The sequence below is a fragment of the Sinohyriopsis cumingii genome, chromosome 9, assembly GCF_028554795.1.
Source record: "Sinohyriopsis cumingii isolate HCF-2022 chromosome 9, ASM2855479v2, whole genome shotgun sequence".
NCBI lineage: Eukaryota > Metazoa > Mollusca > Bivalvia > Unionida > Unionidae > Sinohyriopsis > Sinohyriopsis cumingii.
In genome coordinates, this window is record NC_142969.1 from 57448299 (window position 1) to 57462055 (window position 13757).

Here is a 13757-nt window from a genome sequence, read left to right on the forward strand (position 1 = left end):
AGTAAAAGTTATATGCACGCTGAAAGCATGTGTTGGTTGGTAATTATTCTTGTTGTAGTCGTTCAAACGAATAGGCATACAAGCATTAATTATTGGAAATTTGCAATGGATAAACGTACACAGAAACGCATATGAGAAAATTTTAGCATTATGAAATTTGTGCAGACACCGTACATAGACGCTGGAACGTAATGAACTGTACACGTGCTTCGTCTTTCTTAACCTAATTTTGCTGTTAATTTTTCCCATTGAATTCAGACACATAATGATGTGTGACAAAATTATTGAATAGTTTAAATATGTATGCAATTTTTGCAATGGAATTACATATTTTGTGGATTAATTTCAAGCCCCGACACTACGATATCAGATGGCAAGTAAACAGTGTTGATAGTCTGTTCATGCTATATATTAGACGTTGAATTCAGATATAATGATCTGGGAACAAAATATTGAATATTGTAAATCTGTATGCAATTTTTCATTGGAATTACATGCATTATAGATGAACTGAATGCCACGATGGCATGATAGTAAACGGTGTTGATACCCTATTCATCATATACATTAGACATGAATAAACGTATATGTGCCAATGAGTTGTTCTCTGAAAAAAGTAAATTACTGTAAAACCCCGCATTAACACGGCCTTGATATTAACACAATCCAATTTTTTGGACCCCAGTTATCGCATTATAGTGGGGTTCCACTGTATTTTATCCATTGTTTACTGCAAAATTGAATGCAATTATATTAAAGAGATATTAAGAACAAATACATAATGATTTGAATCATGAATGATTTTAAATAATGCATTGGTTTAATAACTACCAGCATAATATTAGTGCTTTACATTAGGAAAATGTGATGTTATATATATGAATTAAATAACTGCAAAGTTTCATTTATATGAATTAATTCTTTCACTTTATAAGTACTGCAGGTAAATTTTGGCTTCAAAAATTATTATTTGGGTATGACTTATTAGGTTAAAGCTCATGGTAATGGGGGCACACCAATAAAGTATACTGCTCCGGTGGCCTAGTGTGGGAGGTCATGGGTTCGATCCCCAGCTGAGTCGTACCAAAGACTTAGAAAAATGGTGCTAACAGCTGCCTCGCTTGGCATTCAGCATTAAGAGGTTAGTGTTAGGACTGGCCAGCCTGGTGTCAGGATAATTTGACTGTGTGGGACATCATGCTACATGTCTGTGGCATGATGGCCCAGTGCTAGACATCACTATAAACTGCACATTGCAGAAATCATAGCGATATGACTGAAACATTGTTAAAGCTTCGTTAAAAATCCAAATCACACACACCCAATAAAGTTAAAAACTACATGTATAGACGTTTAAGAAATTATCTCCCCTTATGTAATGTATATACATTTAAGAAATTATCTCCCATTACATATGTTTGAGAGCACTCCACAAAGAAGATTTGTTTTTTCTCCCAATATGTTGGTAATGAGGCACTTGTCATTCATGATAGTAAGTTCGAATAAATAATGTTCTAGGTAGGCATTAGCTATCCTGTTCTCACCCACAAAGTATGTATGGATTTAGATAGGTACATGTGAGGCAATGAATTTTTTTCTTCAAATCTGGACCAAAAAGGATGTTAATACATTTATTAAGGTATGTGCAGGCAGTACAAAATACATTTTTAGGAATTAATTCTTAGCCTGTCATAGCGGAACTGATAGAGATCCAAATAGGTTGAAAGGATTTATTGAAATTATTAATTATTTTCTTCTTCAGGTTATGGACTAGAGGTGGACATGTGGGCTGTTGGAGTGATCAGTTATATTCTTTTGTGTGGTTTTCCTCCATTTCGCAGTCCCGATAGGAATCAGACAGAACTTTTTGAATTCATCAAGGCAGGAGAATACGAATTTCTGAGCCCATACTGGGACAATATCTCCTTAGGTATTTACGTATTTCATGAAATTGACTTATTGTATTCACCCGGGTTTTACAGTTTTGCAGAAAGTTGAATATAGTCATATGGGGAATTTAGGGGTGAAAGCATTATCAGAATCGGCAGCTCCTAGTATGCTATTATGTACTGGATTTTGAAGCCAAACTGGCAGTGGATAATTCTCAGCCCACAGCTTCTGTTACACAATATCTTAGCATTTGGGTTAATTTAAATTCATGGGATTCTAATGCTAGGAAAACAGTTTTTGTATTGGCTGTGGATGATATCTAGCCTCAGGTAATCTTATGTCATTAACAGTCAATACCCAGAAGGTATTCCAAGCTAATCCAAACTTGTAATCTTAAGAAATCTTAAGAAATCCTTGTTTTTGTCTCAGACTCCTAGGAAAATATAATTTGATCCTTAGATATCAGAGCTGAGCAAATCCCATAGCCCAACACCTCAGGCTATTTGTTTTTGAGCAAATCCCATAGCCCAACACCCCAGGCTATTTGTTTATAGCAAATCCCATAGCCCAACACCCCAGGCTATTTACTTTTGAGTAGATGCCATAGCCCAACACCCCAGGCTATTTGTTTTTGAGCAAATATAATGTTCCTCTAAGACAAGTGCTTTTTTCCTATTTTAAAAAAAGTCAGGCGAGCACTGATTTTCATGCCATAATCACATGATCTACCGTTATCTGGTCATTTATACTTACTAGGCATACTGAATGCTTGATTCTACCATTTCCAAGTATTTATTTACATCCTGTAACACACCTGATGGTATTCATTGATAACTGTGGTGTGTGTGCATGTTCTGTTACTGCTTGATTGCATATTGAGCTAAATAACCAAATTATTGGCTAATGAAAGCCACGTGGAACAAAATGAAGCCAGAATGTTTAATTAGCAGTGTTTTAATTGGTCTCATTGTATTGTATTTACTTAAACCAGCTCCTCAGGAATTACTCACCCTATGACTTTAATCTAGGGAGTCAATCAAATCAAATGAATGAAAGGCACTTTATGGAATTAAAGCATGTTCTTTATATGAACTAAAAAAATAACAGTGATGATTCATTAATTTTTAATTGATTATAAAAAGGAGTCACTTTCTTGTCCAATATTGCATTTGAGAATAGGAAATTTTCAGCCATGTTGAGTTCATAGTAATACATGGCTTTTAATTCATTAACTCATAAAAAAATGCTTTGCAGTTGTTGCAAACAATATTCCTATTGGTGTAGGTTGGAAATTCAGGCAGTGCATTTGTCAGTGGAACTGGCAAATATATGATTGAGCCAGTCAAGTCTATTGACAGTTCTGGAACTTACAAGGCCCACTGCACAGTATACCACTTCCTCGATAACTCGCACCCTGATAACTCCTGAACCCGCTTATAATGTGGGGTCAGGTGTGGCTCCCATTTTTTAAACCAGAAAATACCCTAAAATTTGATCCCTATTTTTTGAACTTGAAGAGAATCACGATCAAAATTGGTAATGGAAACTTTGATGTCTCACTCGTTTTATTGTCAAAAACGGTAGATAGGACCTGGATATTTCAATCAGCACTTTGAAATATCAAATTTAAAAATAGGTCATACAATGTTTTACATTTTCTTTCCAGATGACATTTCTAGTACACCGGAATTACCGATATATAAGGAAATTTTTATCAATGAAACTGTCACTTATGCCAAGTGGAGGCAGTACTTTAATAAATAAATACAAATTAAAATAAATTTTTATCAATTGAAATTTGTGTGCTAGTTCTAATTTTTAAGTGTAATCATCATAAATGCAATGTGTCCTCTTGTAATTAGACTCATTAAGAAAATAAAAAGCACCGACATAATACACAGATTTTTTCACTTACATGTGTTGGTTGTTGAAACCAGTTGGAACAATCTTTCATATGTTGGACATTTTGAAAATAAATGTTATTTAAACAGAATGACAAACAACTTCATTAGAAAAAGCGTGTTATTACAAATTCTTATCGACATGATTGTAAAATGAGGATTCAGTCAATAAACAGTCCAGTTCCCTGACGCCGCTCCCCCCCATGGTTTTCCTTGATGTCAAAGGGATTTTTCTCTCAATTTTTGGGAGGTCCTTAGTAACTTGCTCCTTGCTTATAGTGCTGTCTCTGTTTGTGGACCCCGTTGTGCGTGAGTTATCGAGGGAGAGGTGCATATGCAGGACACTAGCCATTGCATGCAGAAAATCTTTATGTCATGGGTTCAGGAGGGCTTAAAAACTTGTACTAAAACATATCTTGTTATCTGATTGCATAGACTGATTTACTGTCATATTCTTTATATAAGTTACTGTATAGTCATTTAATGTAATAATTTATATCTGAAAGTTTGTTAGAGCGTCCACCTTGAATGTGGGAGGTCACAGGTTCGAACCACGGGCCAAATCATACTCAAGATTTATAAAATGGTACTAACAGCTGCCCCACTAGACGCTCAGCGTTAAGAGGTTAGTGTTAGGACTGGTTGGCCTGGTGTCAGGATAATGTCACTGGGTGGGACATTATGCTACATGTATGCGGCATGATGCTTCAGTGAAAGACATCACTATAAACTGCCACACTGCAGACATCATAGTGATATGACTGAAAACCTTTCAAAGCTATGGTAAAAATCCAGATGACACACACACACATACCATATCTGATGGTAACTCCCATTTTGTCTTTCATTCAAATATTCTCTCTATAATGACATTTTTTCAACATCTTCTACAGCTGCCAAGGACTTAATAGAACATCTGTTGGTTGTTGACAAAAAGAAAAGGTACACAGCAACTGATGTTTTATGCCACTCCTGGATTCTCTGTGGTGGAGATATGAACAGTATTCCTAAGGAGAAGTTGCCCCAACTACATCAGCAAGCAAAAGGTGAACTGGAGGCGCAGGCAAAACTGGGCAGAGAAAGCTACTTGAAATTAAAGGAAAAAAGAGCTAATTGATGTCGACTTTAAGTTAGAGTCAGTAGAATTAATGTTGTTGAAATTGGTTCAAACTAACAATGTCAGTTTGTTTTGTAGCGGATTTTATTACTTTTAACAATTCTAATACATGGTGAGCTGCAAAGGCAACATTGTTTCAGATAGTTTCAGGAAACGTGCAAAGACGACGTGGTTTTAAAATCTTCAGAATGATTTCACTTTATAGGATAGAACTTTGTATAAACTACTATGGTAATGTTCTTTCAGATTTTTGTTTCAGAAGTGGAGTTCATATATTGTGAAATAAACATCAGTGGCTTGTAAGTCTTTACTCAGTCGATATATCGTCCAATGAAAATGACATTTGGCACTTGAAATACCTAAATATGACTGGAAAAACTGAACAGTTGATATCAAAATGTAGAGATATCAGACTTACTTGCATTAATGAAACAGCAAAATGTGGAGAAAAAACACATTTTTTTCTGTTTGATGAGTAGTTGAAACTGAGTATTTTTATTGAGCCATGTACCTTGTGGAAAGAAAGCTCAACTGAAAGGTTTTTCAAGATGGATGTCGTTCTGGAATAGTCCTTGACCTACTTTTTTGACCTACTTTTTGTTTGCAGTGACATACATGTCTGAGGGTTGAGCTAAAGACAGGGTTTGTATTCCACTGAAAGTATTATTCTGTGCTTTAGAGACAAGACGGCCTAATTTAAGAGAATTAATTAGTCTGCACAAGATCAACAATGCCAAAATATGAATGGAAACCATATCTGGAACGATTATTCTACAGTTCATTCACAGAGCTGATACAATTGATAATTGAACGTGTTCATGTTTTTAGGGTAAAATTTGGCAACAACATGGGAAATTCTAGTTTATTTAACAGTCATAGTTCTGAGAACGTCACTGTGACATTAAGTTCTATATATTTTCAGTAAGACAGAATGTTTTATTTGCCCTCTCAAATTGCCCCTCCCCGACAAACACTCAAACATTTCTTTCACTCAGTGTATTTAGCCCTTGTTGAACATCTTACATTTGGCAAAGTAGTGAAGATGAATCAGGTTTGAATCAGTCTTAATAAATAGTAATATAAAATTGTAAAACCAGAAGAAGGAAAATGGACATATTATCTGTAAATAAATCATCTATTTTCTTGTAGTTGTTAGTATCAGCAACCATGTTTCCTAACTTGATCACAATATGTTATATTTTGATAAATTAGAGTTATTTCTCTCCATTTGTTGATACCTTGTAAGATATGAGAAAGTATTTGTTTTGTAAATATGTATCTTGATTATTATTAGGTTGATAATTGTCACTGGACATGAAATATTACATTATAGCATTAATAATATTACAAATTTATTAAAATTTTTATTTATATTACTATTACATTAGAATTTCATATATCTATTTATGCTTAATTCCAATACTATATATGTTAGTGTTATTTTAAAAAATATTATGACAGTACTTTGTGCCAATTTACATTACTGTGTATATTAACATAGATTATGAAAACTTTACTGATACCTTTGAACATTCCAGTTTTCTGTAGAGTTTATGACACTTTCAGAAAGGTTATGCATGTTTTTTGTCATGTATAACTATGTTCATTTTGTGTAAGGAGTATATTTCTTAAATTTTGACATATACCCAAATTAGAAGATTGTTTTAATGTGACTATTTGGGAAAAGGGATAATTATCATTTCCTGTGAGCAAAAGTTTAGATCTCATACACATTGTAAAGTGAGGTTTATAAAACTTGCCACATAAATCTTTTGTTTTATTTTCCTTGACTGTTCACATGATTAAAAAAAAACTCTTTTCAATGTCAGACTTGGTGTCCAGTATGATGCTTTTGAACCTGTGGCCATTATGATCCACATTTTTTGTTTGATTGAACTGCTAAGGTTTATTGATGTTGCTTTATGAAAAATGTGAAGCTCTCAATGAAGCATACAACTGTCAGTGAAGTATAAAACTGTCATTAAAACATACAACTGTCATTGAAGCATACACCTGTCACTGAAGCATACAACTGTCATTGAAACATACAACTGTCATTGAAGTATACAACTGTCAGTGAAGCATACAACTGTCATTGAAGTATACAACTGTCATTGAAGTATACAACTGTCATTGAAGCATACAGCTGTCATTGAAGTATACAACTGTCATTGAATTATACAACTGTCATTGAAGTATACAACTGTCATTGAAGCATACAACTGTCATTGAAGCATACAACTGTCATTGAAGTATACAACTGTCAGTGAAGTATACAACTGTCAGTGAAGTATACAACTGTCACTGAAGCATACAACTGTCATTGAAGCATACAACTGTCACTGAAACATACAACTGTCATAAGGTTTATGTAACAGAGTGAAAGCTTAGTACATGATAAAACATGACCTACACAGTGAGGTTAATTAAACTGGATTATGATATGTTCTAGCGTTTAGATCTCAGTGATTCCAAATTAATGATAGATATTTTGTAACATGCAAAGTAGTCTGCAAAATGGCCACTATGCTTTATCAAAATACAACCTGGTTATGACCTAGCAAAATATTTTCCTCAGAAATTTTATCTCCTGTTTGCTGCCATCTTCTGTAAACAGTTGAACTTTTACTAATCCCCAAAATAGCTACTTATAGAAGGTGGCACTGTTTAATAATCCTCCTTAGAAAATATTAATTATATTGTTAACTTGAAGCACTTTATCAATATTCAGGGTGCTTGAGTTTAATACCACTGTTTTTTCTTGTTTTATTGACCTAGCTTTAAGAAAATAAAATTAATTTTACATATACAGATCTATTTTTTAAACTTGTTATGCCTTTCTAATGTAACCAATTCAGTTTTATCAGCGTTTTCATTCTACAAAAGATGAACATCACATGATCCTATGTTAAAAGTGTAAAAAGTATCATGTGCATACAGAAAGAAAGCAAGTGCTCACATTTTTTTTTACTGATGCACATAGATTCCAATCAAAGATATGTACCTTTCTTCAAATATACCATGTCTTGTAAGTGGAGTTATGTGCACATGTGACCAAACACAATAACTGTGATATGTCATACATTGTATGTTAAATATTTCATTTTGTGAGTTACCTCTTTCTGTAAATATTAACTATCATTATTCATCAGTAGTATTGTTACCAAATTTTGTAAAGTTTTTATATATCTCTTTAATGTTTTTTTAATTGTTTATCATTTTGATGACATTCCTAAATATTGCATGTATGAGTAACAATGACAGATCAGGCAAGATACAGTTTCTCATCCAGAAATTATGAAAACCAGGAATAAACCTTTTTATGTATTCTCCAGTCCTAGGTATTACCTTATTACATTTGATCACAACAAAAAAGAATTAATCTTTTTTTTACCCCTTGCTAAATTTATCAAAATTTTCTTGGCACAGAATGAATCATGACCAAATTTGAAAATGTATTTATCCTAAGACAAAGTGCCAAATTCTTATTGGTCTGTGATTTGCTGTTAGCCAGAAAGATTATATGTTCTGTGTTTTGCTTTTAGCCAATCAGATGTAAACTCTCTGAGTTTTATTTCAAGTCTGAGAATGAGAACATTATCAAAAACTTGGGTCCAGACCCGGAGATCATAAAAATGTCAAGATTGAGCTTGAAATTTTGTTTTGACCAATCATGTGTTTTGCTTTTAGCCAATCAGATGTAAAATCTTTGAGTTTTATTTCATTTTGAGAATGAGAACATTAAAATTTTGTTTTGACCAATCATACATGATGTTACTTTTGAAAGGTCATTTTTGATTGGTTTACAGTGCAGGCCACCATAGTCATACACACACCAGGCTCGACAATGAGAACATCCATAATCCTTTAAAAAGAGAGGTAGATGTTCTCCGTTATCAGGAAGAGAAATATGTATATTTTGTTCTATTAAAGTCAGTTATATTTATATTTTCAGGTAGAGTTATGACACAATATATTATCAGATGTTCCTGAGTTTAGCAAAAGGTGTTTATTGGAAGCTAAATCCTTTTACATTTAAAGACAGCACCTTACATAATAATTCTATTCATGAAAATGCAGTTAGAATAAGGATTTTGTTTTAGTTTTATATATTAATTGAACTATAAAAGTGTATGTTATATGATTAATATCGTTACTATCAATACAAAATGCAGTAATTGGGACAACTGGGATCAATCTTTTCTGTCAAATTTTTTAACATTTCTTCAAGTTCAGGTTTTGATATTTTCAGAAGTAAAGATTTGTATTGCATTATAACAAGCCTGTGACTTGTGCAGATTATAATTTACACAATTTTTCTAATTGGTTTATCATCATCTTAGCAACCTTTCCTCCCTACAAATGCCCACAGAAAAAGCTGTTCTGATATTTTAATGGAGGGGCAGACATTATTACATATGTTGACTGTCCTTTCCTGTCAAAAGCAATTTAACTTCCATTGAAAAACTTTGAAAGATCAAGCTTGATTTGTAACATTTTATGGCAAATTTTGACAGAGCAATTTCCTCTGATTAACTTAAATTTTGTCATGCATATGGGAATATTGAACTGAGCTTTCTTAAACTGCACTGTATTGGTGATGCTTTCCATGTTGTAGGACACATTTCTAGCTTTGAAGCAATGTACCAGTGGTAATATTTATGAAATGTACTGAAAAATCATCATAATTTGCATGCATGCTTATTTCTTGAACAGTAAAGCTGTTACAATTTTATATGTCCAAGTGAACAGTAGACTTTACAAGTACAGTTCCATTTAATTTATCCATGCGAGCAAAATTATTGCTGCAGAAATATGAAAATGCACACGTCTCCCTAATTTTAGTAGACACAATATTATATAGAGTTTATGATATTCAGCCTTCCCTACTTGATAAAAAAACAAATGTATGTATTTAAATATTAGGACATGGCAGTTTTCTAACATAAAATATAAATTAATAACCATAATAAATTAACTGCTGTTATTACATTGCTATTTCTTTATTGGTGCTGGTAACCAGTCCAAGTTAAAAATTTCCTCCTTCAGTTCATGATTGGAGGTCTAGAACAAAACCAACACAGTCCCAGTCTGATCCCAAAGTCACTTCAATCATTCAGAATATCATATTCTAATAGTATATCTCCCATGATAAGACCAGGGGCCCAGTCTAATGAATTTTTCACAAAATATGGGGTGGCAGATATTTGCATGGGGGTGGGGGTGGCTTATCAGTAGGGCATGGATTTATCACCAAATAAGTAAGAGGGTATGTTACACAAATTAATAGATAGTTCTCTTACCCTAAATGCAGTATCTTACAAGAAATATTATATTGTATGATATAATGGTCCACTTTTATAGTGATTCCAATTTTTTAATGAATTGGTATTACAGTATGGCCGTCCATTTTTGTTTTTGTTCATGTTTAAATTTCTGTCGAGTTTATAATAAATAAAGTCTGTATTCACCGTAAGTTACCTATTTATTACTTATTGCTCTATGAGCTGAGATATATTTGTGCAAACTGCTGCTGACCACTTTGATTACATTATTTTGTCAATTTCATCTTTGATATTGTAATTGGGATATCAAGGGAGTTTGAAAATTAGGCCAGTTTTGACAATGAGCATTAATGAATTAATTATTTTTTTAAAATTATGATATTAGTCATTTTCTTTTTTTTGGTGCAGACTTTAAAAAAAATAATTTACAAATAAGACTGAAGTTACAGCAGTTCGAATTTGTATATATTATGTAGAATAACTTTCCCACATGCCTGGCCTTCTGAGAACCACTTTGTTGCCAAGTTATAATAGCTTTGTACTCCAGGTATGGTAACATAATTATTCATACATAGCCTAGATTATGACTTGCTGGTGGTTTGTTGGAATTTGAAAGACTTAACAGGTGACTCACAGTTGGTAGCAGGTAGATTGAGCTTGTTAATCTGCCAGTTTTAATCAATGGTTTTAATCAATGGTCAGATTAAATTGTGGTAATCTAAATTTATTCTTTATAGATAATGGTAAGCTTTTGAAGTTTTGGGGCTTAATTGAACCCCCGTTTCCTGTCAGATTAGTACATTTTTATACAAAGCAAACTACACCCTTTAAATTAACTTGGATCAGAAAAATTCTGGATCTGCTTTTTATAAACTTTACACATACCTTTTCTCATACCATTTCATAGTTTTAATATAACTTTATTTCTTTAAAATGTGATGTATTTGCAATAATAATGTAGCCAATGCACAAATATGCTTTTTCAGCCGATATATAAATTAGCTGAGTCATACATTTTGATTTCAAAATATAAATGGAATTATATATGAAAATCAGCCATAAGTCCTTTAGTCCTGTATAGAGTACTTGATATTTTAGTTTACTTTTTTTGTTATTAACTTTAACTTTGTTGTATAAATATACTTTGTTATTTAAAGTACTTTAAATAATTCCATTTTCATCAGTCCGTCCAATTACTACATAATTGTCATTTTAAGTCGATGTTATTTTTGCATGATATTTTCTATACTTTACCCACTGTGATTTAGTTGTATTGTTTATAAAATATTTATTGTGTTGCAAATATATTACAATGTGTAAAATCTTTTCCAGCATATGAAAAGGATCATTCAGCACTATTCCCATTCTCATACAGCAGTTTGTTATCCAATATTGTTTCCAACACTAAACAGTTCCCATGCTGCTGGAAAAAGTTGAAAAAGTTGGGAACAAGAATAGCATTTTTCCCAACTCCAAAAAATGCAATAATTTCAGGGAAAATCAACAAAACCCAGAATTTTCAACTGACAGTTTTAATAGAGATCATTTGCTCAAAAAAATGAGTTAAAAATTGCAGTTTAACTAATCATGTGTTTGATAGAATTAAATTATTCAGATGCTGAACAACTCTTCAGTCAGGTGATGTAAAACAGACACTTGGGTGTCTTAAGCATATGCAAATCTCTGTTGGCACCTTGTCAGTTCCACTAAATTATTAATTTTAATGTTCTTTAATTTACTTGTCTAATGATTATTTTTAGCACTATTACTAAAATAATTCAAAATAAAGTGGGTAATGTCTAATGCATAAACTGGCAGTAAAGAAAATTCTGGTACTTGTAACAGTCAGTATGGAAAGTTTCAAACCATATTTTAAATTGCTAAACAGTTATGTAAAGTCTGTAATGAAAAGTCACTATTTCTTAGCAATTTTAAACTTTTTATTATTTATGAAGAGAAAATGAAGCTTAGAGTTGCTGCTGAACTTTTTGTCAAGGTCTTTTGCTATTATTGCTTCTTGGATGACGCCCAGTTTGAAGCAGTGTTTTCTGCTGAGACAGTGCTGTTTCTATTTTTGGATTCAGCTTTTTATATGTTCTACACCATGTTTGCCACAAGAGAAGTTCAGGATTGGATTTATCATTAAAGCATCAAGTTTAATGCAGAAAGAGAAGCCTCAAGTGACCACTGGTCTAAGAACTTGATTTTACCGATTACTTCTATCTCACCTCTGTCCACAAGGGTTTGAGTTTCAGGCTCTGCCTAAGTGAATGTGTAAGAAAGTTTGCTGGTAGCTTCCCATTGGTCAATGGTTCTTACTAGCTTTTCCTGGGATTTTCCACCACCACTTTTACTGGCCGCCATGTGTAATCTATAATGGCATAAAACCCACATATTATACCAACTTTGTTAGCTGAAGCTAGCTGGAATACTATGTATACTTGCTTACCAGACAAGTCCAACTGCAAACTGCACTGACCCAGCTTGCATAATGCGCCAGCAGATCTGGGTCTGTGCAGTTCTCTAGGAATAATCAGAAGAACAAAGACTCATCTGCAGATGTATTTTGCTTTGACAGACCAGTCTTTGTTGTTTGCAGTTTGACTTGACTTATAAAGTGAGTGTGTATGGTATTTGATAATGAAACAAAAATCTAGAACACTTTGAGTCTAACTGAAGCTATCAGCTTGATTAAGTGAGCTGACAAGTACAAACTGGCCAAACTTGTAGTAGTTATATTGTATTCTCTTCCTCTCTTTCTCTAAATGTTTAGCTCCACATTCACATATTGTTGTTTAAATAAGACGAGAAGTCCATACATCTGATTATGGCTTTTAATGTTTATGAAGTCCTCTTTTATTACCTTTATAAAGTCCTCTTTTATTACCTTTATGGAGTCCTCTTTTATTACCTTTATAGAGACCTCTTTTATTAGAATATGATGGACCATAGTACAAGTGTTTAAACAAATTTCATGTATGATCAGCCAAGTAAATATGGGCAGTTTTCTTTCTAAATGGAATGACCTGATTGCTCATGTTGTTGTCTTAATTTGTGACTGATTGTTTTAATTTCTTAAGAATTAAAAGTTGAGAAAAAGAACTCAGTTGTTCATTTTTTTAATCATTGTTTCATTCCAGAATGAATGCAGTTAAGCAGATCTTTAAAAGGTTGCACATTTGTCTGAAATAAATGTTTATGCATTTTTATGCACTTCAATACAGCTATACTTAACATGTCCAGTTATGTATCCGGCGTTTTAGTATGTTATCAGATGTTAAATTCAGGTTTGAACTTTGATGTTGTAGGAAAGTCTCAAGATAGAAGCAGTATTTGATTTTTGAAATGTGTATTTTCTGTAATCAAATTTTGAATATGTTCTGTTTGGGCCAGAGATGTTTTTTCAAAGGTCAGTTTCAGCAAGTAAACACATAAAAGACCTATTTCCTTAAAAAAAAGTTAGGGAATACTTTAAGTATGTTTGATCTTGCCTCTCATGGAAGTGTTGCTTTTTTTTTAATTTAAATTATGTCAAAGTGTTCTAGAAATGGAAAGTCAGATAAT

At 32.8% G+C, this 13757-nt stretch overlaps 1 protein-coding gene across 5 annotated transcripts in view; it reads left to right on the top strand.

Annotated features, from left to right (window-relative positions):
- Window positions 1–13295, top strand: part of LOC149791874 (serine/threonine-protein kinase DCLK3-like) — a 427773-nt gene extending 414478 nt beyond the window's left edge. For all 5 annotated transcript variants that reach the window (XM_089970381.1, XM_089970376.1, XM_089970377.1 and 2 more), the window contains 2 exons: window positions 1763–1930; window positions 4685–13295. In XM_089970381.1, the coding sequence (XP_089826507.1) occupies window positions 1763–1930; window positions 4685–4908 (392 nt within the window). In that variant the 3' untranslated portion in view covers window positions 4909–13295. The remainder of the gene's footprint in view (window positions 1–1762; window positions 1931–4684) is intronic.
- The last annotated feature ends 462 nt before the right edge of the window (window positions 13296–13757 follow it).